Raw genomic sequence first — 26,039 nt, forward strand, 5'->3', positions numbered from 1 at the left:
GCTGAGCTACTCCAGCTTTTTGTGTCTATCCACCTATCACTTGCCTAGCTTTATCTTGCCTACACATATTTTCCAGCTTTCTCCCTCCCAACAATCAGACTGAAGAAACGTCTTGACCCAAAACATCACCCATCCACATCATGTCCTCCTTCTGCTCGTTTGCATCCCTCTGGGGAACAGATGTGAAAATACAAAAAATCAGTCCGAAGGTGTCCTGAACTGTTACATCACCTATCCATGCTCTCCAGAGATGCTGCCTGACCTGCTGAGGTACTCCAGCACTTTGCATCTTTTTTTGCAAACCAGCTTCTGCACTTCCTTATTTCTCCACATTATCAGTTAATGCATAAAACAGAAAACAAATAGTATCCATGGTGTGTGTTATAGGTCACACTATTCCTTGCCTGGGTTAATTAAGGTCCAATTCAGAATATCTGCTCCACTCCTTACATTAATGGATTGTATTATATCCACAGAAGTAGCTTGATCCAAAAATCTTTCAAATTTAACAACTAGCCTTTTTGAAGAAGTGTGATTTTTATTTCTCTCTCTCTCTCTCTCTCTGGGCAAAACAAACAGCGCTTCTTTAAAGGTACTCAAAAATACTGGAGAAACTCAGCGGGTGCAGCAGCATCTATGGAACGAAGGAAATAGGCAACTTTTCAGGCCGAAACCCTTCTTCGGACCTTTTGTGTACCTTCGATTTTCCAGCATCTGCAGTTCCTTCTTAAACATTAAGTGCTTCTTTAAAACTAGATGCATAGCAAAATTGTGTGTGAATGCCTGTGTTTGAGCCAGTGTGTTCCTGGGGCTTTGCATGTGTATATGCATGAATGAAGCCTAATGCCCTTTTGAACCAGAGTTAGCGTTTCTGGGCTTCAGTGTAAAAAGTTGTAAAACTTTCTTCTTCCACTGAGTCAATATTGAAACAGTCACCAAACTGTTCGTGCTGCAAAGCCGGATTGTTGCAAGGGCAAAATTAGTCGATAACTAGAGCAGGGCCAAGGTCACCTGATGATTAAAGCTGCACATATACTGATGGAAGATGGGACTAGTTTTTGCTTCATGAAAGAGATGAATATGGAATTGACTTTGTTAAAGAGGGAACTGGCAGAGGCTGGAGAATCGAAGGTTACACAGACAAGCTGGAGAAACTCAGCGGGTGCAGCAGCATCTATGGAGCGAAGGAAATAGGCAACGTTTCGGGCCGAAACCCTTCTTCAGACGGGTTAGACTGAAGAATGATTTCGGCCCGAAACGTTGCCTATTTCCTTCGCTCCATAGATGCTGCTGCATATGAGGAATTTTGAAAGCTTTTCTGTGTAACCATGGAATTGACTTTGTTCGGTAAAGGAAGAAAGCAAAAACAAGTGCAAACATTTTTTCTACCTTTTTCTTGAAAGATAACGGATTGGGCAGGGTAGGCTGGATCCAGGAGTAGTTGCCTGTTTTTAGTTTAGAGGTACAGAGCGGAAATAGGCCCTTCAGCCCACTGAGTCTGCACCAACCAGCAACCATCCCGCTCATTAATACTGTCCAACACACACTAAAGACAATTTTACACATACTCCAAGCCAATTAACCTACATACCTGAATGTCCTTAAAGTGTGGGAGGAAAGCGAAGATGTGGGAGAAAACCCAAGTGGTCATGGGGAGACCGTTCAAACTCCATGTAGATAGCACCCATAGTCGGGATCAAACCCGGTTCGCTGGTGCTGCAAGCGCTGTAAGGCCGCAACTCTACCGCTGCGCCACCGTGCTGTCCATCATGGTGGAGAGGAGCGATTGAAGAATAAGTTAGAGATCTATACAAGTGTACTTGGAGGGAGAGTGTCCAGATTACAGCTGTAAGAGCCGACAGTGTGAAGGGCCTGTCCCATGTTCACGACCTAATTCATGACCTTTTTTACTCGTGGACAATTTTCATCAGGCTAGAAATATGCCCCGACCAACTTGATACCACGAGTACCTACGACTAGCATCACAACCTGCCTATGACCTCGTGACGACCATGCTGCGAGTATGAGTCGAGGGCAAACTCGGCAGAGGTCGTGAATTAGGACGTGAAAGTGGAGCAGGCCCTTAAGGGAAACAATTGTGGGTCCCATATCTGAGGAAAGATGTGCTGGCCTTGGAGAGGGTCTAGAGGAGGATGGCCTTGTTCTGCTCCAATCTCTTTTGGTCTTATGATCTAAAACCATACCTCAATTGAGAAGTGAGAGCAAGAGACTTGGTTAAGTCATTGATTCATGGAGCTTGTGAAGAGTAATCTTTTGGAGGGGGGGGGTGAGAGATAAACTGGCTTGTGTCACATCCTGAAGAAATATGGCTGATTGGAAGAAATTGGATCGCTGTAACTTAAAAACAGTTTTAAAATAACTTTCTTCCTGTTTGCCATTTCCAGTTTCACTTCCCCAATTTCTTGAAGATGCAGAGCGAACATACATTTCTCCTGGAGTGTAAAATGTGATGAGGGCTTGTTTCACTGTGTGATACCACCAGACATTTTTTTTCCCTCCTTCTTCATTCTGGCAAAGTCTACAGAAGATAAATTGGGCATTTCATAAGATCTAGGAACAGAATTAGGCCATTCAGCCCATCGAGACTACTCTGCCATTCGATCATCGTTGATCTATCTTTCCCTCTCGACCCCATTCTCCTGCCTTCTCTCCACAACTCTTGGCACCATTACTAATCGAGATTCTGCCAATTTCAATGATGCTTGTGGTGTCACTACAGCTTGTTCTACACTTGCATCAGCTCTAGCTAAATTATAGTTCACCCAAGTAACAGCTACCCCAATGCCTCCTATCAGTGACCATTGCTCAAGCATTTGACTAGGCAGAGAGTTGACAATCTACATGATTATGAGACACATTCATCTGTAAGTCTTTTCTCCTCCAAATCCCCTCCAATGTACATTCTGTCAGGCAGCATAATGGTTCAGGAGGTGTTGCCACTTCCCTTCAGCACCAATGACACAGATTCAATGTTGACCTCGTGTGCTGTATGGAGTTTGTACCTTCTCCTTATCATTGCATTGGTTTCTCCTGGATCCTATGGCTTCTTCCCGCATCCCAGAGGTCTGCTGGTTGGGAGATTACCCAGTTACTGTAAATCACTCCTATTATAGATGACGGGTTGGAGAATTGAGGCGAGTTGGAGGGAGTGGGTTCCAGGGAAATAAGTGGATGAATGAGATTGACGGAGATTTGGCATAAACTGAATAGAACAAAATGGTCTTCGGAATTGTGTAAAACCCTTCATTTGAAGGGGTACAACCCTTCAAAAATACCCCTTCAAATGAAGGGGTACACAAATGTAATAAGATATGGTGTGTATTACTGTAACTTATTGTACTTCTAATAAATGAATTTAAAAAAAAAAAAAGAAGAAAGAATTGTGTAAAATATCCCTCAATCAGGTCCTTTTCGACCATGAGCAAGAATCCTCTTCCTTAAAAGGTAAATATTGTTATTTGCAAACTGGGCTAAGTGAGATAGATAAACTCCAGAAAGTGTTGGTGCAGCTACTTGAGGCAAAACGATGGAGTTATTTGCATGTGAGGCAGCCTGCAAGATGGAGGACTGGCATTAAGCTCAATGCACGAACCAGCGAACTGAGAAGAGGCCAATTGGTATTTGTGCAAAACAGCGTTCTTCCCAAGTGACCTGTATGTTTTTAAGTTACAGGCTCACATACCATTTCAATGCTCACTACGTTATTTGTAAGTACTTGTGCCAGTGATGTGAAGTCTTTTTAATTTTAGTCAAATGTTTCAACAATGTGCTACTTTGCTTTTCAGAAATCAAAACCAAAAGAACATGAACATATTAACCCGCGGCCAGGCAAGGTAAGAAATACAAACTGCACGGGATCAAATGCCTTTGGATTTCTCAAGCTCGCTAAATCTAATCTCAAATTTAATGTGCAGCTTGCCTTGCTTGCCTTCTCCAAGTGATTTTGAATCTCTTTCTTTGATGAAAATAAAGGATATTGCAGTAACCACACAAAGGTCAATTGACCTTGGAGATCTGCTCTTATCCCAGTTGTGCCATTTTCACCCCCATTCCCTCCATATAGTTTTGAAAACTGAACCCATCACTGCTTCCTGCTTTGGTTCATTCTTTCTTAAAAGCCCTGTCCATTCCAAGTTCATTCTAAGAGCTCTCCCGAGTTTTCCCTGATTCGAACTCGGAGATTTACGGTAATGGCCACTCGTCGGTACTCTGGACTCTCGTGGACATTTTTCAACATGTTGAAAAATCTTCACGAGTCTTCCCGTGCTTACCTGCCTTTAGCGTTACGAGCCGGTAAGAGACGTCCCCGAGCTCCGACATACCCGCTACGTTCATTCTCCGTGCTTACCACGAGTTTGATTTTGTTTAAACTCTGGAGAGCTCTTGGAATGAACTCGTACCGTGGGACAGGGCTTTAAGAGTTCAATCAATTCTTCAGCCTTGGGTTTTCCCCTTTGTGTGCACCTTGTGTACAAAGTATGCAGCTAACCTTCACTTATTTGCTCACCGACCTTTCAAGACTTCCATCTTCATCTGTGAATTTTAATCATAAAGGAATAGGCAGGGTTAATGTCGATGTCTCAACTTGAACTGCTGGGTGTCATAATTTAATGTCATAAAGTTGTCCATCTGTACCCAAGAAAGCAAATTGTTGCCATTATGAGATAGCTGGAGAATTATTTTTTTAAGCTAATTGTTGGGTGGTGTCAAGGTCTTGGAGGGATTTATTACAGCTACTGGAATGATAAGGGACCAGTTATGGGCACATGAAAGGAACTAGGGTAATTCTCAACAGAAAATGGGACAATGAAGGGTGTTGATAGAGTAAGTAGAGAACATCCATCACCAGAAATCAGTCACCAGGGAACAGAAATGTAAAAGAATGAAGCAAGGCTGGTGAAAGGAAATTGAAAAGTTTGAATCAGTCGGACCCAGATATTGGGTTTGAATGAGTCATAAGATCATAAGAGTAGAATTAGGCCATTTGACCCATCAATAGCTGATCCATCTCTCCCTCCTAACCCCATTGTCCTCCCTTCTCTCCATAACCTCTGACATTTGTACTAATCAAGAATCTATCTATCTCTGCCTAAAATGTATCAATTGGCTTTGGCTCCACAGCCTTCTGTGGCAAAGAATTCCACAGATTCACCACTGAGTCACACAGAATGGTGATAACAGATCTTTCATCAGCAGGACAAGCTGGCATCCTGAACAAATCTCTTGGAAAATGTCTCTGAATACAAAGTACACTGAGATGTTATTTCTTTAGGTACAAATATAATAGTATGTGATTAAATAGTGTTTCTACTTGAACGTTTTGGATGAGGACAAAAGATTCTGTACAATTACATATTTACAATTGGAGCACATCTCAACTGATAAGAACACCTTTGCATTCCCAAGAATCTTGTTTGGGAATCCAAAGGTGTTCTTATCAGTTGAGTTGAAACATCTTGTTTGGGAATCCATGGAACCCAACATAGCTGCCTGTTACCACTGCATGGAGAAATGACTCTCTGTACATACAGCAGTATGTATTCCTGCAGCTATCTTTGTCCTTGATTGAAGACTGGTTCCCTTATACTCATTTCTTCTTTTGACTCAATGCCTGCAGGATGCCCCACATCAAAAATACTTAACGCACACCAGTGTTGAACCCTGAGACGGGAATCTATCCTTGGGAGGTCAAAGTCTAAGATGGTTCTCATTGAATAATGCTGCAAAGGGCCCCAATACTGTGTATCCCCTACTCAAGTCCTAAGGCTACTACAACACATAACCCTATGTGAGCCTTCATCTCCACTATCTGCTACGTATTAGGTACATATTACATTCTTATCTCCAGTGCTTATTGTTGGCAGTACGAGCTAGTGCAATACATGTTCACACATGCAGTAGCAGAACACTAAAGCTTTATAAGGCGATACAGTGGTGTAACGGTACACTTGCAGCCTTACAACGCCAGAGACCTGGGTATGATCGTGACTACAGCTGCTGTCTGTATGGAGTTGTGCATTCTACCCGCGTGAGATTTCTCCGTTTTCCTCCAATAATTCCATAGAAATGCAAGTTGGTAGGTTGAATAGCTTCTGTAAATTGTCCCTAATGGGTAGGATAGAACAAGTGTGTGGGTGACCGCGTGTCGGTGGGGACTTGGCGGGCCGAAGGGCCTGTTTCCGCTCTGTTTCTCTAAACTAAAAAAAAGGATCAATTATAGAGATGAACTTTTGTAACCATCCAGGAAAATTTGGCAAAATGGGAGAATTTTATCAAGAGACTGAGAAATGACCCTGAAGGAGTGTTAAAAGATTATGCAGGTCTTTTGATATTGAAGTGCAAAGGGAATTATTCTGCTGATTAGAGAGCCTAAAACCAGGGGCCAGAACTTTACAAAAGCGTCACTGATAAATCTGATAAGAAATTTAGGAGAAACTATTTTTATTATGGGTTCTTTTGAACTAGTCTCTAGAACAAAATATTATTGTCAAATATACACTCACCAACCTGAAATGACGTCATAGAGTCATAGTCCATTCAACGCTAATACAGATAACATACTGATAAAACAGTGAAATTGTTGTATTTGAAGTATTACGTGCAGTTTTGGTCGCCCAGTTAGAGGAAAGGTGTGGACAGGCCCTATCGGGGGGGGGGGGGGGGGGGGGGCAACGAGTGCCCTTTGGCATGGGCCTCATGCCCGTCTGCTTCAAAGGGATCTGGATTTGGGGGCCTCTAAAATTGAAATTGGCCTAGGCCTCAGTTTATCTATGAGAGGGCCTGGGTGTGGATGCTTTGGAGAGGGTACAGTGGAAGTTTATCAGAATGCTGCCTAGATTGGAGGGTTTCAGCTACAGGGTGAGGTTGGATAGACTTGGATTGTTTTCTCTGGAAGGTTGGAGGTTGAGGGGAGACTTGATCGAAGTATGTTAGACTATGAGAAACATAGGTTAGGTCCAACTCTACAGGGGAGTGCTATAAGGTGATAGGGTGAAAGTTTAATGGAGATGTGTGAGCCAGGTTTTTTTCATACAGAGAATGGTGGGGGCCTGGAAGGCTTTGTCAGGGGTGGTGGTGGAGGCAGATATGATAGTGGTGTATTTTAGATAGGCACATTGAAGTGCAGAGAATAGAGGTTATGGATCATTTGTGGACAAATGAGATCAGTGTAAGTAGGAATCAAAGATGGACACAAAAAGCTGGAGTAACAACGGGACAGGCAGCATCTCTGGAGAGACGGAATGGGTGACATTTCAGGTCGAGACCCTTCTTCAGGGTGAAGGTCAAGGGAAAGGGAGACTGTGATGTAGAGAGGTATAGAACAATGAAAGAAAGGTGGAATAAAGTAACGATGGTAAAGGAAACCAGCCATTGTTACCTGTTTGTTTGATGGGAATGAGAAGCTGGTGCGACTTTGGTGGGGGAGGGATGGAGGGAGAGGGAATGCAGGGAATTACTAGAAATCATGTTTGGCACAAACATTGTGGGCCGAAGGGCCTGTTCCTGTGCAATACTGTTCTATAGTTCTAATATATAGCTCAAAACTGCACGTATGGTTGAGGTGACCATAAGTTATAAAGTTATTGGTAACAGGAATATATTTGGGCAACTACAGAGTTCTATTTCCCTCCCCCCCACAGTTTTGCAATTTATCTCCCCACTAGTGCCCATCTCATTCTCTTCAGAAGGCACAGATTCATTCTGTTTCTAGTCCTCCAAAACCCCAGCTGGTAGTGTTTCAGATCACAACCTCTCTGAGTTTTCTTTCAAAAAGCTTTCTTGCACAGAGGAAGTTGCAACATTAGGGTATGTGACAGCTTGAGGTAAGGTGAGGGCGGAGGGAGACGTATGGCAATGAACGATGGCCTGGACTGTTTGGGCCAAGTGGCTGTCTCTGTGAAAGTGATGACTGTTACATTCTGTTTGTAGTTTGTTACATTCTGTTACATTCTGTTACATTCTGTTTGTAGTTTGTTACATTCTGTTACATTCTGTTTGCAGTTTGTTTGGTTGTTTGTTTGTTTGTCTTTTTGCACAAAGTCCGCGAGCATTGCCACTTTACATTTCACTGCACATCTCGTATGTGTATGTGACACATAAACTTGACTTGACTGCTCAATGCCTCTGGTCGTCTTGTGTCTCCCAAACGTAGATCGTCATTTATGACCAGCAAAACTTTACCGGTGTCAGGAGAGAAATCAGCTGTGACGTCGCTGATTGTTCGACTTGGCCGTTTCCAGCCGTCATCTCGATAAAGATTATTCGTGGGTGGTAAGTCTAACAGGCACTTCGCAATTGGACACTTGAGAGGGAGAGATAGATCAGCCATGATTGAATGGCTGAGTAGACTTAATGGGCCGAGTGGCCTAATTGTGCTCCTATCACTTACGGAGAAATAGTCCTCCTGTCACACGGCCCCTGATGGTTATCTCGCTGGAAGAAAAACCTGTCTGGAAAAACAAACTAAAAAAAAAGTTCATGGGATAGGAGTAGAATTAGGCCATTTGGCCCATCAAGTCTACTCCACCATTCAATCATGGCTGATCTATCTCTCCTTCCTAACCCCATTCTCCTGCCTTCTCCCCATAACCTCTGACGCCTGTACTAATCAACAATCTATCTATGCCTTAAAAATATCCACTGATATCTGATCTTCCTCAGTTGGGTGTTATACGAGGAGCCGGACTATAAAGGCAAGAAGGTCTTCCTTGCGGAGGAAGACATAGAATTGACGGACCCCTGGGCAGATCAAATGGAAGAGGATGTGGTGGAAAAAGAGACTGAAGAACAGGAGTCCAAGCCACCACCGACCAAACCCATCGTCATCGGCTCCGTCAGGAGAGCGGTCAGGGTAAGAGAAGCTGGAGAGAGTATTTGCCTGGTGCATTTTTCAAGACATTTCTCAGGATATGGCAGGGCCATCTTTAGTTGCCTTGCTAAGTTAGTGGTGAGTTGTCACCCTGAATACACACAGTCCAATTATGGATAGCCCGCTGGGCTAATTAACACTGCATTTAAAACCTCAAATACAGGGACCTACTGGAGTCACAAATGGTCACAGGCTCGGCATGTTCGGCGAAGGATCCCTTTAAAAAAAAAAACAACTTTATTCAGCATAAAAATAGAAACAAAACAAGAAATGTGCAAAAATTCTTCCGACATTGTCAAAGGCTGTATATGCATTCATTAGCGTCATATCATGGTGTTCACAGGGTCCCGCCCCGAAACATCACCTATCCATGTTCTCCAGAGATGTTGCCCGACTACAGCACTTTGTGCCTTTTTTTAGGTGTGGGTGACAGGTTCCCTTCCCCAATGAGCCATTACAGAACTGAGTTGTGTCTTATTGATAACCTGGGTTCACAGTGATTCTTGCTGATACTGCCTTTTTACACCAAGATTTCTTGCAACTGATTTCAGGCTCACAAGCTCTCCTGGTGGAGTTTGAATTAGTTGTTATTGTCCAGCAATGAAAATATCACTTTGTGGAGAGAGATCCGAAACATCATCATTCGGAATTATCTGAAACCATGATTTATCTTTCTGCATTTTACCAGAATTCAATTATCAATGTGTTTTAGTTTCATACGGTAAGAACTTACTGTTAAGTGATCATTCCCCAGTCCAAAGCAAACGCAAGCACGGCTTGCGACACAGGCAGTGGGTGCAGCGGTGGAGCTGTCGAGTTGCTGCCTCACAGCGCCGGAGACCCGAGTTCGATCCTGACCACGGGTGAACACGGAGGGGAGGCTGGCTGGACTATGGTGCCTTCCTCACCTTGGTGCCATTTATGTTATGTTGTGTCGTGGACTTTCTGTGTTTGTGCTTTTTTTTAATTCAATTTCAATTTTATTTTTAATATGTTTTATTATTTATTTATTTATTATTTTTTTTTGTGATTTTTTTTTATGATACTGCCTGGTGAATCTCTGGAACTCTCTGCCACAGAGGGTAGTTGAGGCCAGTTCATTGGCTATATTTAAGAGGGAGTTAGATGTGTCCCTCATGGCTAAGGGGATCAGGGGGTATGGAGAGAAGGCAGGTACGGGATACTGAGTTGGATGATCAGCCATGATCATATTGAATGGCGGTGCAGGCTCGAAGGGCCGAATGGCCTACTCCTGCACCTAATTTCTATGTTTCTATGCCTGTAAGGGAAATTCATTTCGTTGTCTCAAATTGAGACAATGACAATAAATTTGAATACAATACAATACAATACAAAGTCTGTATGGAGTTTGTACATTCTCCCTGTGTCCACGTGGGTTTTCTCCGGGTGCCAGTGTTCTGGGGTTATGGGGAGAAGGCAGGAGAATGGGGTTAGGAGGGAGAGATCGATCAGCCATGATTGAATGGGGTAGTAGACTTGATGGACCAAATTCTGCTCCCAGCACGTGAACTTATGCTCTGGTTTCTTCCCCCAATCCCAAAGATGTACAGGTCTGTTGGTTAAAAGGCTTTGGTAAAATTGATAAAATTGGACCTGATATATAGGATAGTGCTAGTGTACAGGGGTCGCTAGTTGATGCGGACTCGGTGAGGCTAATGGCCTGCTTCCCTGCTTTATCCCTAAAGTCTAAAGTAAAGATATAACTATTTTCTGGGATGAAGTTTAGATTTTAGAATGAAGGTGGAGAGGCGAGGTTGGGACAAATCATCTATCATTTACTTCAACCGTCTCAAGGGTTGAACGGTGGTCTCCTGCTATACAAGCTCCCAATATTCCAAATCAGAACAAGGTCCGCAGGAAGATGATCTAAAGAAAATACTCGGCATTCACTGATGCTCGTGAATTAGGATAATTCCATGACAAATCTATTGTTTGGGTTGTTGTGTTTCAGGACTACTCAACACCACAAATATCGCTGTTCTCGGAGGAAGACGGAGAGGGGAAAAAGATGACGTTTTATGGTGAATCTGAGGATATTCGAATATTTGGCTACCCACCAAAAATCACCTCCATCACCGTGAATTCTGGACTGTGAGTCCCCGTTACCCCCCCGCCATCCCTGTTATTGATCTTATTGATGGTTTGGTTGATCTAACGGACCAAGTGCGGTGCTAACAACAATCCCATCACCACCAGCGCTCTTTATGTTTGGCACAGGTGCTATGGAATGTTGGCGGAACTATCTACCTTACATCTATTACGAGGTGGATGATGGTGTAATGAAAGGAAAGAATTTGCATTTACATAGCCCCAGAGTCTGGCTCCAGGCCACCCCAGTGCTTCACAGCCGAACACACACTTTCATGAGGTGTTTGTGATGTGTGAAAAGCAGCAGTACATTAGCATTCAGAAACACACCTTCACATACACAGTAAGAGCTGTATAATTTATCTTAGTTGTATTGTTTGAGGAATATCCATCCTCCAGCATTCTGGGAACATCCAATAACATGGCTCTGCCCAAGTTAAGTCTGAAGAGTGCAAGCAGAGTTGTACAAAATGTATGGCATTGTGGTCTGTGACTGCACCTGCAATATATAAATAAATGAATCACCTCTCTATCTAAACTTACTGCCATCAGGAACAATGTGTATTCACATTTCTTTCAATTTATGTCACCACATGACTTCAAATAAGGGCATCCTATCAAAAATGTGTATTTGATATGTAAAACTGAGCAATAATTAATTTTTTTAATTAATGCACTAACTTCATTAGAAGGGATGCAGACAACATTTATAGCATTGTGCTCCATGATAGTACTGAGCAAAATAGTCAGGACTGTCTAAATAGTCAAACGGGATAAAGGCTGTTCTCCTCAAGTGAACTCCAGAGAAAGGGTCATCGTAGACCTCGGGTCTGCTCCCCTACATGGTCCAGGATTCCATACTCATCTGGTGAAGACTGGGTCAAGCCGTGCTGTGATGCCCTTACTCCTGAATATGCTAACAACTCACACTGCCCAGGTTCCTTTGAAGGCTTCAACTGCCTCTGAGTTATCTGTACAAGTGCTGGATATACTCCAATGATTCACCTACTTATGCACGTGTACAGATAAGCTGGGACGAAGAAAAGGTTTGGGGGTGAAGGCAACATTAATTTGCAATTAGAAAGCACCTGCACGTACAAATCCCCCCAAGGGGTACCAGAGAAACATTATCGAACAACTAACCACACAGAAAGATATTAGCACAAGTGGGTTGTTTTTTTCTAGAGCGTCAGAGGCTGAGGGGAGGTCTGATAGAAGTGTATACAATTATAAAAGGCCTAGATAGAGTGGGCAGTCAGAACCCTTTTCCCAGGGTGGAAATGTCAAAGTCTAGAGGCCATAGCTTTAAGGTGAAAGAGGGAAAGCTTAAAGGAGATACGCGAGGCATGTTTTTTTACATAGAGAATGGCAGGTGCCTAGAATCCAATGCCAGGGGTGGTGGTGGAGGCAAATGCAGTGGAGACATTTGAGGCTTTTAGATAGGCACAAGGTTGTACAGGGCATGGAGGGATATAAATCGTGTGCAGGTAGAGGACATTAGTTTAACTTGTCGTTGTGTTCAGCATGGACATTGTGGGCTGAAGGTCCTGTTCCTGTGCTGTTCTATATTCTGTGTTCTAAGGCAGTGGTTCCCAACCTTTTTTAGCTCGTGGCCCCCTTGGGATCTTTTACTTTTTCTGTGCCCCCCCCCCTGACATTATTAGCGGAAAAAAAATACTACAATATTATAATACCTTCCATAAAAATATCAGTGTCTATTAATTGCACTTATATTCTCTTTTATTCTATTTCACAAACATCAACTACATAGATTTAAATTTATTAGAACTGAAAATTAGGAGGCAGCAAGGTGGTAGCTCTGTGGCCCCCTTCATTGAACCTGTGGCCCCCTAAATCCCAATTTTTTTCTGTGGCCCCCCTGATATTTGCCATGGCCCCAGGTTGGGAATCACTGTTCTAAGGGACCAAAGAGTGGAGTGATGAGTTTCAGTGAATCCCAGTTCCAAAGAACTGGAATTGAAGGAGTTTACACATGTCTGAGGTTTACAGGGAAGAACAAAGGGAAGAGATAAGACTTTTGCCTTCCATCACAGTGAGGAGGTGTTGGAGTTTCACTGGGATGGATGGATGTCTGTGTTAATTGTGTGTTTTGTTTTTTTGCTGTTATGACTGCAGGGAACCAAATTTCGTTCAAACTTGTTTGTTTGAATGACAATAAAAATACATTCTATAAGGGTGCTGGTTACAAAGCAGAGAGAGGAAAGGATCACAAAAGGATTTAGAACACAAAAATTATTTTAAAATCTGTATAAAAGATTTGAACTAACGCATCTTTATCTCTGCAGGTGGTTGGTGTACTCCGAGCCTTTCTTTGAAGGGAAGCAGCATGCGTTGGAAGTGGGTGGTTACCGCACACTGCAGGAATGGGGAGCAGAGAAAGCACAAGTGGGGTCGCTGATATCCCTACAAATGGTACACAAACCCATGTAGCGTAAAAGTAGAACTAACAGGAAGTAAGAGGAGCTAACTTCCCTGCTTGCCAATGGGGAAAACGTCAGTGGGAAGGGAGCAGAGCAGTTCGGTAGCGTTTGAGTTTAGCTTATTGTCACGTGTACCAAAGTGCAATGAAAAGCTTTTGTTGCGTGCTCAGCCGTCAGCGAAACGATGATACATGATTATAATCGAACCATGTGTGCCGATACACGTTTGATGCAAGATAAAGCCAGTAAAGTCCGATCAAAGATAGTCTGAGGGTCTCCATTGAGGTTGATAGTAGTTCAAGACTGCTCTCTAGTTGTTGATAGGATGCTTCAGTTGCCTGATAACAACTGTAAAGAGTGATCACCCTTCCCTGTTGGTCTGGGATAGACACAACCTATGAATGTCCAGTCTAATGGGGCTGTCCCACTGTGCGAGCTAATTCAAGAGTTCTCCCGAATTTCCCCTGATTCGAACTCGGAGAATTACGGTAATAGCCGCTCGTAGGTACTCGGGGCTCTCGTGGACATTTTTCGACATGTTGAAAAATCTTCACGAGCTTACCGCGTTTCCCAAGTACCTGCCGTTAGCGTTACGAGCTGCTAAGAGACGTCCCGAGCTCCGACGTACCTGCTACGTACATTCTACGTGCTTACCACGAGTTTGATTTTTTTTTTTAAACTCGGGAAAGCTCTTGAATTAGCTCGTACAGTGGGACAGGCCCTTAAGTCCTGGACTGAAAGACCTGAGGAGAGCATTGGTCCCAGACCCCCTCTTGTGCCAGGATCTTGAGTCAGTGGCGAATTGGTTGCATTTGCAGTTGATCTCTGCAGAAATTCCACACTGGCCTAGTGCCGATCTCTCCACGACAAGTTACTTGCCAAAGCTCTATCCATCGCCCTTGGCATCAACAGCGCTTATCATGACACAAGACCACCCAGCATCAGTCAGTCAACCATCCTTGGCTGACCACAACTTTGAAACAGTCTTGGAGTCTGTTCTCGCTCTCTTGGAAGAGCTTTCCAGTTCGTTTCATTCCCCCTCCCCCTTCGCTCTTGCTATGACCATCATACTTCACAACCTTCAGTGTCCCCCATTGCATTCCACTATCCTTCCACTCTCCACTCCACTACTCCCGTCCCCAGCCATCAGTTAGAGTCCGACCCTGGTCCTAAGCCACCTCAGGCCCTGGGTTAGTGGACGTCCTTGGTTCTGAACACTGCGTGCTGGGTTGTTGATGCTTAAACTGTCTGTGTTTGCAGATTGTGTGGTCAAATAGTAAACGTCTTATTCCTGATGTCTTTACAGGGTGGACCCAGAGTGGAGAATCCATTTGAAACAAAGGTATGAAATCATCAAATGGAATGGATCACTTGTGTTACTGCAGATTGATGATGTGAAGTCAGGTCAAGAAAAGGGGAGAAGAATCTGTATTGTTCCACATGAATTTAAAAAAGATATATTGCGGGAGACAATATCTTCCCTCTTTCTCTGCTCTCTCTTCTGTGTTCCTTCAGTTCTGTCCCCCCACTCCTCATTTATCCTCCTCCATGAAGCCAGTATTTATCGTCCACTACAATGATACATTATTTATCACATGTACATGTGAAATTCATTTTTGTATGCAGTTCTGTGCAAGTATCACTATACATAAGCACTTAGATGCATCTTAGAGAAGCATCTCGGAGGCAGTACAAGTGTATAACAGTAGTACACTGAGACTGGCCATTTTCAAGACCCAGTTGTTATTGATTGTTACTTGCCCCGATGAAGGGGAACCACAGCAGGAGATGTTTTGTACAAGTGAAACTTAAGTGGTTCTGAAATCACTTGAAGGTCTTGAGTGTAACAGGCCATCTTTCTAACAAGGACACTAGTGAACTGGCTGTGTCCATATCACAGGCTGATATTTTTGTGGTCACTTTTGCTGCTGCCATTTTTTTTATTTTTGGATTTTATAAGTTTAATTCAGAATACCAAACTTCTGGTGTGCAGTCACAGAGTGCGGTCTGTAATGGGCGACAATAGTATAGCAGTTACGTTGCCAAGTCTAGTAACTCAGATACTTGGACTCGAGATTCGAGTTTGAACCCAAAAGAGCAAATAAGAAGTTTAAATTCAGCTAATAAATTAACACAGAATGAAAGTTTACACGTTAATTATGTCCAGGAAACTAGACATAAATAAACTTCTGCAGAAGGATATTTGGTTTTGTTCCTTCATCTGGGATTGATGGGTCATTGTACTAAGAGCTGGCATTACGCTTAATGGGTTGTCGGGTCTTCTCAGTAGCCGTAACAACTCTCTACAAATGACCCTCGATCCACAGCTCCACTTTGACAAGTGAAACTTTAGCCACAGAGGAAAGTGAAGGCCGTGAAGGAAGACCAATAAATGCAGGCCATTTGAGCCACACATACATCTTGAGAGAGAAATGAACAAATCACTTTCGGTTGCAGTAATGATTCACCCACATTGATGTGAAATTGGAGCTATGTTTGTACAAAATGTGGAGAAGGCAGGAGAATGGGGTTAGGAGGGAGGGGTAGAACTGCCATAATTGAATGGCGGAGTAGACTTGATGGGCCAAATGGCCTAATTCTACTCCTATCACTTATGACCATCCCATTAGGGGCAGCACGGTGGTGCAGCGGTAGAGTTGCTGCCATACAATGCCAGAGGCCCAGGTTCCATCCTGACTATGGGTGGTGTCTGCAGGGAATTTGTACGTTCTCCCCGTGAGTTGCATGGGTTTTCTCCGGGTGTCTCCAGTTTCTTCCCACACTCCAAAGACATGCAGGTTTGTAGGCTAATTGGCTTGGTAAAATAATAAATTGTCCCTAGTGTGTGTAGGATAATGCTAGCGTGCAGGGGTCACTGACCAGTGCAGACCTGATGGGCCGAAGAGCCTGTTTCCGCACTGTACCTCTAAATTAAACTAAGCCATTGAAACACCTGCATAATTATGGTAGAAAAATGGTTTGGACACTTTTCCCAGTATTTTAGCTCTTAAGTTTTTTTTTTAAAGATTGTAACACAATTTCTAAGCGTCCATTGTGGAATTGGAATTGAGGGACAAGGAACTGCAGATGTTGAATTCTAGGGAAAAAATGCAAAGTGCTGGAGTAACTCAATGGGTCAGGCAGTATCTCTGGAGGGAATGGATAGGTGATTTGTCGGGTCAGGTTCCTTTTCAGATTGTCTGCAAATCCAGTCTGAAGAAGGATCCCGACCCGCAACACTGCCTGTCCATTCCCTCCGCAGATGCTGCCTGACCTGTTGAGTTACTCCGCAGATGCTGCCTGACCCGTTGAGTTACTCCAGCAATTTGTGGAATTGGAATGCTTGTTTCCTTGGATGATCCTGCCCTCAGAACTATCAAAGCACCACATTCAGAATGCCACCATATCTAGATTGTGTTTGCTAAAGTGAATGATTCAACTGTAATGCACACTCTTGCCTTCACTGTTGTTCTCTCCACTATTTATTTGTTGCTCTTTTACCCTGGGTTCCTGACTATTAAAATGCCACTTTTCCTTCGTTCAGCTCATCGTCTTTGAGCGAGCTTACTTCGGGGGGAGAAGCAGGGAAGTGCATGGAGATTCCACAGACTTCCTGTCCCGATACCCCAACAACGGTGCGCCCCTCTCTAATGCAGGATCGATAAAGGTGTTTGGAGGAATGTAAGTACTTCATACTTTATACTTTATTGTCATTGTAGTGGTGCATACAACGACATTCAGGCACACTGCCTGGGCGGAGCTCAAATGTACAAGATAAAAAAATAACAATAGAATAACAGCAAGAAAGTAAGGAAAAAAAAATGTTCATACACTCACATGCACAGACTGTGACACATACACACGGATTCACACACGCAAGCACATTATGCCTACGTATGCACCCCTAACCAGAATGTAAGATGTTGCACTGAGAAGATCATTGTCAGAATACAACATATTGCACAGAATAGTATTATAAAAATAAATATTATAAATGAATATATCGGTATTGCACAAAGGTAGTGATTGTACAATATAGATATTGGCTATGAGGGGAGGGGGGGTGCTTACAGTTCAGTGTGGTGATAGCCTGAGGGTAGAAACTGTTTGTAGGGTTAGGGTTAGGTTTTTGTGATGTGCGCTTTGATGGACCTGTAACGCTTTCCTAAGGGAAGAAGGGCAAACATGTGATGGGTGGGGTGAGATGAGTCCTTTAGGATGCAGTATTTAAAAAACATCTGCAGATGCTGGAAAAATCGAAGGTAGACTAAAATGCAGGAGAAACTCAGCAGGTGAGGCAGCATTTATGGAGAGAAGGAATAGGTGACGTTTTGGGTCAAGACTGAGGTCTGCAGAAGGGTCTCGACCCGAAACGTCTCATATTCCTTCGCTCCATAGATGCTGCCTCACCCGCTGAGTTTCTCCAACATTTTGTCTACCTTTAAGGGCCCGTCCCACTTGGGCGTCATTTGCGTGTCATTTACACGACATCATTTACACGTCACGTGCATTACATGCGCATGGTGCATGGTGACGTAAGCAGTAACGCGTGGCGCCCCAGGATTATGGGATTCACAAAATGCACCACCTGCGTGACACGCAAATGACACCCAAGTGGGACAGGCCCTTTAGGATGCCGGATACATTGAATCTGATACAGTACCAAAAGGGTTAATGTTGCCTTCCAATGCAGCTCCCTGATCACTGATCCCATGGAGGGAGGAAGGTTTGTTGGGAAGGGTGAGTGCAGGACTCCTGACTATTTCCCCAAGAAATTCCCATACTATTTCTTGGCTCGGGAATGATTTACAGGAGGCTGGCAATAAATTAGCAACTATTCATGGCATCATTGACATGGTGACGGGTTTTCACCAACCTGAGACATTCCTGCAGTGAGTGTTAGCCGTGGCTCATGGTTACCGCACTTGCCGCTAAACCAGAGGTTCAAAACCGAGGCTGATGCATCGTGGAATGCGGTGCTTCTTTGCAGGAACTATTGCCGTTCAGATGAGACAAAGTGCTACATCACTGGCCCTAGTTTAGTTTAGTTTTTTCTTGATACGTGCATCAAGGTACAGTGAAAAACCTTTTTGTTGCGTGCTATCCAGTCAGCAAAAAGACTATACATGATAACCATCAAGATGTTCACATAGACCAGGTACAGGAGAAAGATAATAATGTTTAGTGCAAGATAAAGTCCGATTAAAGATAGTCCAAGGGTCTCCAGTGAGGAAGATGGTAGGTTGGTAGTTGGTGGTAGGATGGTTCATTTCCCTACAGATGGGAAGGTATATTTTAGCTTAGATTAAGATACAATTAAGATACAAACAGGCCCTTCGGCCCAGCGACCCCCGAACTAGCATCCTTCCATTATTTATTATGTAAAAGAATATGTGTGTTATGATTGTGTTTATAATTTGTTTGGTTGTTTTGTACACACTACTTGACATGACTTGACTTGACTTGACTCGTACACACTAAGTACAATTTTTACCAAAGCCAATTTACCTACAAATCTATATATAGTGTGGGAGGAAAACGGAGCTCCCGGGGAGAACATACAAACTCCGTACAGACAGCACCCATAGTCAGGATCAAACCCAGGTCTCTGGCACTGTAAGGCAGCAACTCTACCGCTGCACAACTGTACCACCCATCAGGCAGGTATAAATAATCTTCTGGCACCTTTGAAAAAAAGATTAGGACTCTTTTCTCATGTCTTAGAGAACAATGGTCCTCCCTCACTCAACATCATAAAATGGATGAAATGGCCCTAGAGGCCATACAGTGTGGAAACAGGCCCCTCGGCCCAACTTGCCCACACCAGCCAACAGGTCCCAATCTGCACTAGTCCCACCTGCCTGCGTTTGGCTCATGTCCCTCCAAACCTGTCCTATCCATGTAATTGTTTCTTAAATATTGTAATAGCCCCTGCCTCAATTATCTCCTCCGGCAGCTCGTTCCATACACCCACCAACCTTTGCGGCTAAAGGTTCCTACTCGGATTCCTGTTAAATCTTTACCCCATCACCTTAAATTGTCAGGTACACCAAAATGCTGGAGAAATTCAGCGGGTGCAGCAGCATCTATAGGCAACGTTTCGGGCCGAAACCCTCCTTCAGACCCTTCTTCAGGTTTCGGCCCGAAACGTTGCCTATCTCCTTTGCTCCATAGATGCTGCTGCACCCGCTGTGTTTCTCCAGCATTTTTGTGTACCTTCGATTTTCCAGCATCTGCAGTTCCTTCTTAAACACCTTAAAATGTCAGTTACACATTTGTGGATCTCCCCATGTGAAAGTTGCCAGTTGGCTTTCTCTCTGTGCAACAGTGACTGCATTTCGAAAGAATTTCATCAGCTGCAAGGTTCTAAAGGAGCGATGTAGAAATGAACCTCCTCATCCTGATCCCACCCTCCTGAAAACGCTGGATGTTTACTGATGACTTTGCTGCCCTTTAAAAATGGTTGAGGATTTCATTTTGTATCCTTGACATTGTTGCAGTTGGGTTGGCTACTCGAAGGAAGGATTCAGAGGTCACCAGTATCTCCTGGAGGAGGGCGAATACTTGGACTGGAGGTCATGGGGTGGCCACGACGAGGATCTCAAGTCACTGCATGTAATTCGGGCGGTAAGTATTGAGATAGAAGTTGGAGGAGTGACCTCTCAAAGGGGTAGCAGTTGAAGCTACCCCTCCAACTGGTGAAAGTGAATATGTATTACAGTCAGACAATTCACAATAGATGCAGTAGTAGGCCATTCGGCCCTTCGAGCCAGCACCGCCATTCACTGTGATCATGGCTGATCATCTACATTAATGGTACCCCGCTCCTGCCTTCTCACCATATCCCCTGACTCCACTATCTTTAAGAGCTCTATCTAACTCTCTCTTGAATGCATCCAGAGAATTGACCTCCACTGCCTTCCAAGGCAGAGAATTCCACAGACTCCCAACTCTCTGGGTGAAAAGGTTTTCCTTATCTCTGTTCTAAATGGTCTACCCCTTATTCTTAAACTGTGGCCCCTGGTTCTGGTTTCCCCCAACATCGGGAACATGTTTCCTGCCTCTAGTGTGTCCAATCCCTTAATAATGTTATATGTTTCAATAAGATAACCTCTCATCCTTCAGAGAGAGAAGACAGACCATTAGTTTATTTCTGTGTAGGAAAGAACTGCAGATGCTGGTTTAATATTTTGGATTTCCAGCATTTGCAGTTTTTGATATTAACTGAACCTTGGACACAAAGATCGACACAAAATGCTGGAGTAACTCAGCGGGATGGGTAGCATCTCTGGAGAGAAGGAATGGGTGACGTTTTGGGTCGAGATCCTTCTTCAGATTGAATGAGTTTTTTTCTACTGGGTATCTGGGGCAAAGGTTGGCAGTACCTGGTGGAGGGACCATCTGGAGAGCTAGTAGGTGTCCTTGGAACATTCAAATGGAAAGTAGTAATTAGAAAATGGAGAAGGGCAAATTTTAAAGCATTTTCAAAAAATTGGGTGATTCAACTATCCTGTTTTCAGTTTAGTTTAGAGATACAGCACAGGGCGGCCCACTGAGTCCATGCCAACCAGTGATCCATGGACACTGGTACTATCCTATACACACTAGGGACAAATTAGAATCTTTCCAGATGCCAAATAACTTACAAACCTGTGCGTCTTTAGGAGTGTGAGAGGAAACTGAAGCATCTGAGAACATGCAAACTCCGCACAGACAGCACCTGTAGTCAGGATCGAACCTAGGTCTCGGGCAGCATCTCTACTGCTGCACCACCGTGCCACCTGTTTCTTGAGATTTTTGGAGATGCATCATAGAATCAGGCCCCATCGGCCCATCTAGTCCATGCCGTCCACTGATCATCCCTTCTCTTTAGTTCTACATCATCCCACCTTTGCATCCGCTCACTACACACTAGGGATTTACAGAGGCCAATTAACCTACTAGGCCGGCTGTCTTTGGCATGTGGGAGGGAGCCGGAGCACCCGGAGGAAATCCAGGAAGTCACAGGGAGGAAGTACAACCTCATATGGACAGCACCTGAGGTCAGGATCGAACCTGGGACCCTGGGCACTGTGAGGCAGCGGTCCTACCAACTGCACCACTCTGCCGCCCAAATTAGCTATAAGAATAAGAATCTGAGGAAAGGATTAGTAGTGTTGCCATGGCAAATGTACCATATTGGTGCAGAGGGAGAAACAGACTTGTAACTGTTTCATGTTAAACTGGGTGTGGAGAGTGATTTTATTTGATGCCTTTTTGCTTTGAAGGACTTTTCCAACCCGATGATCACTCTGCACCCAGGAAGCAATTGCGATGGAGAAGATTCAATTGAAGCTATTGCTTCAGTCCCCGATCTGGATCAAGATGATTCTGGGGAAATCATACAATCCATTAATGTACTGAGTGGAGCGTAAGTAACAGCAGACATTCTGAATTGTACCTTGTAGAAACATAGAAACATAGAAAATAGGTGCAGGTGTAGGCCATTCGGCCCTTCGAGCCTGCACCACCATTCATTATGATCATGGCTGATCATCCAACTCAGTATCCTGTTCCTGCCTTCTCTCCATACCCCCTGATCCCTTTAGCCACAAGGGCCACATCTAACACCCTCTTAAATATAGCCAATGAACTGGCCTCAACTACCTTCTGCGGCAGAGAATTCCAGAGATTCACCACTCTGTGTGAAAAAAGTTTTCCTCATCTCGGTCCTAAAAGATTTCCCCCTTATCCTTAAACTGTGACCCCTTGTTCTGGACTTCCCCAACATCGGGAACAATCTAGCCTGTCCAACCCCTTAAGAATTTTGTAAGTAAATATTAACACAGGCAAGGAATAGTGTGCCCTGTCATGCACACTATGACTGCTATTTGTTTTGCAAAAGGCTTCTGTTCCATCCATTAACTGAACATGTGGAAAAACAAGGAAGTGTAGATGCTGGTTTACAAAAAAAACACACACAAAGTATTGGAGTAACTCTGTGGGTCAGGCAGCATCGCTGGAGAACATGGATAGGTGACGGGTGACTTTTTGGGTCGAGACCCTTCTTCAGACTCAATACATAAGGAAGTATAAGATGTGAAAATGAGACAAAGGGTGGATGAGGATATTTCCTTATCTCTATCCCCTTTATCTCATTTTCACACCTTACACTTCCTTATCTCTGTATCCCCCTCTCCCCTGACTCGGTCTGAAGAAGGGTCTCGACCCAAAACGTCACTCATTCCTTTTATCGAGAGATGCTGCCCGCCCTGCTGAGTTACATCAGCATTTTGTCTCTATCTTCGGTTTAAACCAGCATCTGCATTTCCTTCCGACACGTGGATAGGTGACGGTTTGGGTCAGGGCCCTTACTCAGTATCTTAGGAGAACGTGGATAGGTACGTTTCAGGTTGGGATCCTTCTGAAGAAGGGTCCTGGTTCGAAACATCATCTATCTTCTCCATAGATGCTGCCGGACCTGCAGAGTTACCCCAGGGCTTTGTGTCTGTTTATAACTGAAAATATGGGGTCTACTGTCCCCTAGTGGCAGAACTCAAAAAGGTACCATTCCATACTCTTTCTCCACAGGAAGATTGTGTCAGGATATCAGGCAGTGTTATGTGGAGAGAGAGAAAGGCAGAGTTAACATTTGATGTCCAATGATGGACCTAACCTACTGAATATTTGCTGCAGGCTTTTTTAAATATTTTGGATTTCCAGCATTTGCAGTTATTTGATATCAACTGAACTTTGCGATGCATCTCCTGCTTTGGATGGGTGCGAAATGGAATTTGCAGCTTTACTTCGTGGAGTGTGATGTGCGTTTCCAGTGAGACTGCCATAGGTTAGACTCAGGCATAGACTCCAAAGTCAAAGAGAGACACAAAAAGCTGGAGTAACTCAGCATCTCTGGAGAGAAGGAATGGGTGACGTTTCGGGTCGAGACCCTCTTCAGATGACTCCAACTTTTTGTGTCTATCTTCGGTTTAAACCAGCATCTGCAGTTCTTTCTCACATAGACTTCATAGTCAACACTGCTGCTGCTGCTGCTGCTGCTGCTGCTGCTGCTGCTGCTGCTGAGAAAGAGTCTTGGGGAGAACAGGGGAATATGGGACATACCCAATTTCTACCTGAATCCAACTAATGTCAAAAACCCAGAGAGGAAATTAAAAGAGATTGCGATAAAAATGGATGACTGAGCATTTTGTATACAGGGATCCACAGAGATTGTGGTGTGGTAGCCAGCACTGGGCTGAGAGACCATGTCTGGTGTTTGACTAATGCTGAGGGGGAAGGGAAGGATGTTCTTCAGTAGCCAGCGCTCTGGTGCAAAGATCCTATAGCGAGGCAAGATAGACCACTCCTTCTAAATGCAATGGGCTGACGTGTAGTATGCAACGAGTGGAACCCGACCCAACTCGCAGTGTAATCAACGTTGTGGGGGAACACTTTGTGTTAATAAATTATAATTCTGAAAATGGGGAGAAGATTTTTACCAAATAACTTTTATTTTTACGAGGATGTTTCCGTAACCGGCTTCCGTCTCCGCACTAGTATCTTTGCTCCGCTACGGGATCTTTGGTGCGGAGACGGAAGCTGGTTACGGAAATGGGGTCGAAAATTACCCATGAATCTGCCCATGACCGTACTATGTCTTTTTCGTCGAGTGATCTATCTTGCTCACTATAGGATCTTTGCTCAATGTTTCTCAATGTTGTTTGCTTTTGTTCTAACCTCGTGTTTCCTGCTTCAGCTGGGTGGCCTATGAGGGTGCCAACTATTCTGGAGCTCAGTACATAGTGGAGAAAGGACTTTACCGCAATCTTCAAGAATGGGGTGCTCAAAACTGTAAGATCACCTCTCTGCATCCCATCCTATTGGTAAGCAGAACAACTGCCTGGATAGTGCACGTTTAAACCAGCGAGTTCCAAGACTTTATTAGTGAACGTTCCCTCTCAGTAAAGTGTGCAATCTCCTGAAAGGCCCGCAGTTGGCTAATCATTTCACACAGATTTTGAGACTTTAGAATTTTGAGATACAGCAGGGAAACAGGCCCTTCAGCCCACAGAGTTGTCTCCGACCAGCGATCACCCTGTACACTAACACTACCCCACACATGGGGGACAAGACTACAATTTTCCCGAAGCCAATTAACCTACAAACCTGCACGTCTTTGGAGTGTGGGAGGAGACCGGATATAATGTTGTCTGCTCCGAGCCATTGACTGTGTGAAAGGATGTAGACAAAACACCAGTCAGTTGCACAAAGCCTTCTGAAAGGGCCAATGGATCACAATTAAGATCTTATAAATTGGAGTTGCAAGCCACTGGAACATTGTACATCCTATTTCTAGTGTTTGAAAAATAGTTTTCGGACTATAGGAGAAGTTGAAGGACATTCAGCAATTGGAGGTTGTTCCATGCTTTAAATTGAATCATTGCTGATCTCAGTTCAAATCCATTTAGCTTGGTTTAGTTTCAGCGCAGAAACAGGCTCTTTGGTCCACAGAGATCACGCCGACCAGCGATCCCCACACACTAACACCACCCTACACAAACTAGGAACAATTTACATTTATACCAAGCCAATTAACCTACAAACCTGTGCGTCTTTGGAGTGTGGGAGGAAACCGGAGATCCCAGAGAAAACCCACGCGGTCACGGGGAGAACGTACAAACTCAATCAGGATCGAGCCCAGATCTCTGGCGCAGTAAGGCAGCAACTCTAGCGCTGTAAAGCCCTGCTGCACACTATTATGCTGACCATTATTAGATTACTCTCACAATTATCAAAATTCAATTCAATGATTCAAGTCAGCTATACTTTATTGTCACATGCACCCACTGTAGGTACAATGCAATACAATACAATACAATGCAATTTATTTGTTGTAATTTGAACCTCAAACCATTGAGGTTCAAATGAAATTTGGTTTCTGCAGTCATACAAACAAGTAGAAGAACCAAGACACAACACAATTTACACCAACATCCATCACAGCGAATCTCCTCCTCACTGTGATGGAAGGCAAAGTCTTATCTCTCTCCTGCACTCCTCATTCTCCTCCCGATGTCAGAGTCAAAGCCTCAGGCGGGCAATGGTAAATAAGTCCCGCGGCCATTAAAGCCGCGCCGGGCGATGCAAGGCCACGCTCCGGGTCTTGATGTTGGAGCCTCCGGCGGGCACTAGCAATGCAATGCTTTGTAATGCAGTAAATCTATCTAAATAAGTTTCCACCTTACTGTTTTCTGTATTACCTATCGTGTTTAATATGCTACCATCCTCTGACAAATTTGTGTGTGGTAGAGGTGTGTGGTTTACGTTCAGCAACGGTTGCAATGATGTTCTCTTGTGGTTTGTGTACTCAGGTGGAGGCAAATGATCTGCACTTCAGACTAAAGGTAAGAATCATCTCGAAGCAAGTTGGTTGTGTTCACTTATAAATGAGAATAATTTGTCTTTATTAATAGAGGCAAAGTTTAATTTAGTTCTGTTTGTTTTGTTATTTGAGTTTGGTTTATTTAGTTTAGTGTAACTTATTGTCACGTGTACTGAGGTACAGTGAAAAGCTTTTTGTTGCGTGCTCTCCTGTCAGCGGGAAGACTATATATGATGAC

General features: G+C 43.9%; 1 protein-coding gene across 1 annotated transcript in view; it reads left to right on the forward strand.

Moving 5' to 3' along the window:
* The window catches only part of LOC129709831 (beta/gamma crystallin domain-containing protein 2-like), a 75,315-nt gene that overhangs the window by 41,518 nt on the left and 7,758 nt on the right, over positions 1-26,039 (forward strand). Inside the window, exons 5-15 of the mRNA XM_055656440.1 lie at positions 3,807-3,854; positions 8,174-8,292; positions 8,683-8,872; positions 10,863-11,002; positions 13,306-13,432; positions 14,747-14,782; positions 16,985-17,121; positions 19,941-20,067; positions 21,708-21,850; positions 24,176-24,302; positions 25,791-25,823. Of these exons, the coding sequence (XP_055512415.1) occupies positions 3,807-3,854; positions 8,174-8,292; positions 8,683-8,872; positions 10,863-11,002; positions 13,306-13,432; positions 14,747-14,782; positions 16,985-17,121; positions 19,941-20,067; positions 21,708-21,850; positions 24,176-24,302; positions 25,791-25,823 (1,227 nt within the window). The remainder of the gene's footprint in view (positions 1-3,806; positions 3,855-8,173; positions 8,293-8,682; positions 8,873-10,862; positions 11,003-13,305; positions 13,433-14,746; positions 14,783-16,984; positions 17,122-19,940; positions 20,068-21,707; positions 21,851-24,175; positions 24,303-25,790; positions 25,824-26,039) is intronic.

Source organism: Leucoraja erinacea, chromosome 26 (assembly GCF_028641065.1).
Source record: "Leucoraja erinacea ecotype New England chromosome 26, Leri_hhj_1, whole genome shotgun sequence".
Lineage (NCBI taxonomy): Eukaryota > Metazoa > Chordata > Chondrichthyes > Rajiformes > Rajidae > Leucoraja > Leucoraja erinaceus.